The sequence below is a fragment of the Morone saxatilis genome, unplaced genomic scaffold, assembly GCF_004916995.1.
Source record: "Morone saxatilis isolate NCDOM2014 unplaced genomic scaffold, NCSU_SB_2.0 Contig20, whole genome shotgun sequence".
In the NCBI taxonomy this organism is placed as follows: Eukaryota; Metazoa; Chordata; class Actinopteri; family Moronidae; genus Morone; species Morone saxatilis.
In genome coordinates this window covers 25,558,968-25,562,524 of record NW_023339763.1, presented here as the reverse complement: position 1 = coordinate 25,562,524, position 3,557 = coordinate 25,558,968, and the positions used below count along the sequence as shown (strand labels likewise).

At 38.8% G+C, this 3,557-nt stretch overlaps 1 protein-coding gene across 1 annotated transcript in view; it reads right to left on the bottom strand.

Annotated features, from left to right (window-relative positions):
* LOC118331265 (mitochondrial fission factor) overlaps window positions 1-3,202 on the bottom strand; it is a 6,296-nt gene extending 3,094 nt beyond the window's left edge. Inside the window, exons 1-2 of the mRNA XM_035666068.1 lie at window positions 3,075-3,202; window positions 709-906 (exon numbers count right to left, since the gene is read on the bottom strand). Of these exons, the coding sequence (XP_035521961.1) occupies window positions 709-906; window positions 3,075-3,202 (326 nt within the window). The remainder of the gene's footprint in view (window positions 1-708; window positions 907-3,074) is intronic.
* Window positions 3,203-3,557: the final 355 nt, after the last annotated feature.

Here is a 3,557-nt window from a genome sequence, read left to right as displayed (position 1 = left end):
AATAAAACTGAACTGAAACTGAATTGAATTGGCTGAGAGTTACTGGGTGCTGAAAGACCATCCAAATTCAAAATGAATGCAGCGATAACTGCATGGAAATGAAGGACTTGTTCCTGAAGACAACATAAGTAAATAAATAAATAAGTAAAATAAACTTATTTTAGCAGCGTGGGCATTAGTCCAAATAACAATAATAAAGCAGATTTTTATGTTGCTCCTTCTGTATGTAAATCATGCCAGATAATGAAAGCTTTTTCATTTATGGACAGAGATGTATTACATTTGTATTGCTGTATTGTATTTTTATGAATTAACAAATTCTAAGAATTCTGTGATAGATTTTCATGGGGGAAAAAATCTGCCCAGGACTTGCTTGAACATGCTGGAGACTGGTTAAAGGATTTGGGTTAGGCTCAGGAGGCTGAGAGCCGGCCCTGGGTATGGACAGCCTGCTGTAGGTATCTTGTGAATTCAAGTTTTTTTTTTTTTGTCATGAAAACATATCTCAGAATTATGAGATAATAAGTAGTTAAGTCAGAATAACAATGCAAATATTGTATTTCAAGGGAATCCAACATGTTTCCATAGAAAAAAAGTACAATAATTTGGCAACAAAATATATTTTCATGTCTTTCTCATTTAAAGGTGAATGGACTTATTTTGGGACCGACGAGGGGCTCACTGAATGCTTTGAAACATGACTCAGACCTGTATTTCTGGCTGACGGTCTGCAGGAGGCGCTGTGAGGCCTGCAGGCCCAGCTGCCTGGCCGCCTGCAGAATAGACTGTGGAGACAGGAGGCTGAGGGGAGAGGAGAGGAGAGGCTGGGCCTGGGCCTGAGGATCACTGGTCTGAGAGGAAAGATAAGCAGTGGACTGCTGGTGGAGAAGACGGCCTGAACATCGACTGCAGCCAGTGAGGAGAAGTGAAGGCACAGAGAGAAGGTGGGTAAGAGGATTACACAGTGAAAAAAAGGGAAGCAGTTAAAGGAAGTTAAAGACAAGAGACAAGGGAAAGAAAGAGAAATCAATAAAGGAAAGGATAGACAAAGAAGAGATTGGTGGAGGGGCAGTAAGGAAAAGAATAAGAGAGAAGTAAAGGTGGAGAAAGGGACAGGGAGAGAAGGGGCAAAAATTACTATTTAGGAGGTATAGACCAATATATAGACAGGACAACAACTGTTGCCCATCAGTTGCTGTAGCTGCTTAATGGGTATATTTAAAAGGTATGTTTTCATCAGTGTATAATCACCTGAACATATGTTTCAATTACCTTGGAATGAGCCTTTTATATGTACATAACACTGTGGGTAGCCTGTGGAGTCCGTCATGTTGAACCACCATATATCTACAATAGCCCAGAAGGGACAAACCAACCACTGGCTGTAGATAGGGGCGTTCATGTTTTTCGTGCATTTTGGGGCCACAATAGTTTCTCCTTTCCGGCTTGGAAGGGGAGGGTGAAGCACGGAAGACTACTAGATGCCACAAAATCCTACACACTGGACCTTTAAGATTTCAAAGTAAGTTTTGAAACTTAAGACAAATTGCAGATCATCCAAAACACAACCCAAGAACTGAACTGAACACATTTAAACAGTTTCAAGTCACTTTATTTGATAGCTTTTAGTTTCATAAATAGACCTCTACAACAGAAGGGTATCATTTGAAAATTTTGTGTGTCTGTGCTTCAAAAAATACTGAGGCAGATACCTAGCCCCACTTTTGGTTACACATCACTTATCTTTGTTTTAAATTCGAACTGTGTGTTGCATTCTGACTATGTACACTATTATTATTAATTATTATTATTATTATTATTATACTATGTTTGCTACAGCATCCATATGTGCAGCCTTCTTTATTCACTGTGCCCATGGAAACGTTGATGAATGCGGCCATAAAGGCTTACTTACACATGTCCTGCTGCCTGCTCCAAATGCCATGAAAAACACTCTGCTTGTATAGTCAGTTATTTTAAGAAATTCTGAATATTATACTTTGGAAAACTGAATAGGGGCAATAGTGTGGAAAAACTAATATTTTTTTTTTTTATACTTATCCAGACCTGAAAATGACTGAAATCATACTGCATAGGAACCTTGTTTAGACTGGCCAAATGTCATGCCCCAAATTGCTATATAGGATTTTATTGTTCAAGGAGAACTGACATTTTACTCAAATATCAGCTTACCTGTCATGACTGGTACTACTCAACCCACAGTTGGAGGAGCTTTGTCAAGTTTGAATTTCAGTTGACAGTTGACAAGCCTGCATTATACACTTGGGAGATGGAGTTGCAAAGACATACATTTGATATCAGATTCAAACTGGCAAACAATGATAAGAGGCACGCCCCTTTTGAGTAATGTAGACAAGTGTTTCCCATCTTTTTTCTTTTCCTGGGGACCCACTTGTTAAAAATGACAAACCATGGCAACCCCATTCACAGTGAGAAGAGCAAATTAGTGTACAAATGCATTTTTAGTGCCATTTCTGCATCACGTCATATTTTCTTGAGCAGGTAAACCAGCTGTTCTGAAGAGTTATACATATGATAAATCGTTTCGTCTTCAGTAAAACATTACACATTTAAAATACTTTATAAATGAGACAAAATAAAAGCACTTAAGTTAACAGGCTTTTGTTTTTCCTCACAGTAGCAGTTATCTGGAGACCCCATATCCATCTTACAGAATGTAAGCTCACTTTATAATCGAGAAAAGTTAAATGCATTTAGCAGGAGTTAAGGATCTTGTTTTTCCATTATCAGCCAAACAATGTACACATTTTTGATACTTTAAATTAAAAATAAGAAAAACACGTGGGTCACAACCCAGTCTCTGGGAATGAATTTGTCCCATTTAAACTGTAATAAAGCTGAGATTCACTGACATTATAATAATGGTAATGACAAAAAGCCAGTGGACCCATAACAAAGCTTATAAACCCTCTGGTTTTGTGTGTCTCAGCTCACTCTGAGTGCAGTTTATTTCAGCAACATTGACAATGTTACTGTTATCTACATCCCTGGCACCATAATCTACTATTGACACAAAATGCATGGGTACTCACAAGCTGGATGGGTGTCTGGGCAGTGCCAGTGCCTGTTTCAGCTGTGTCGGTGTGCCTGGCGGTGTCCTGCCAAAGCTTTGGTCACTGTAAGATCTCCGTATGGGACTCTGGCATACAGGAAGAGGCATATCAAGTTTATTTTTTAGGGCAAAAAAACTAATGTTGACTTGCAATGTGATAATCCAGTAAAAGCACAGACATAATAAAGGGTTGATAGGTAATGCCGAGTGTTCTCAGTTTGTACATGTTAATGATGAATCCTCAATTAACACTCAAGTAAGTCATGGAGTTCGACAAGGTTGGACCAATTTTATTCATCTTATATGCTTCCCTTAGGTGACATTATTAGAAATGATGTTAAACTCAGACAGCCAAGTACAAGTTCTTGTACTTGGTCAGGCCCCTTCTTATCTTGAAGAGCTCATAGTACCCTATTACCCCACTAGAACACTGCGTTCTCTGAATGCAGGGTTACTTGTGGTT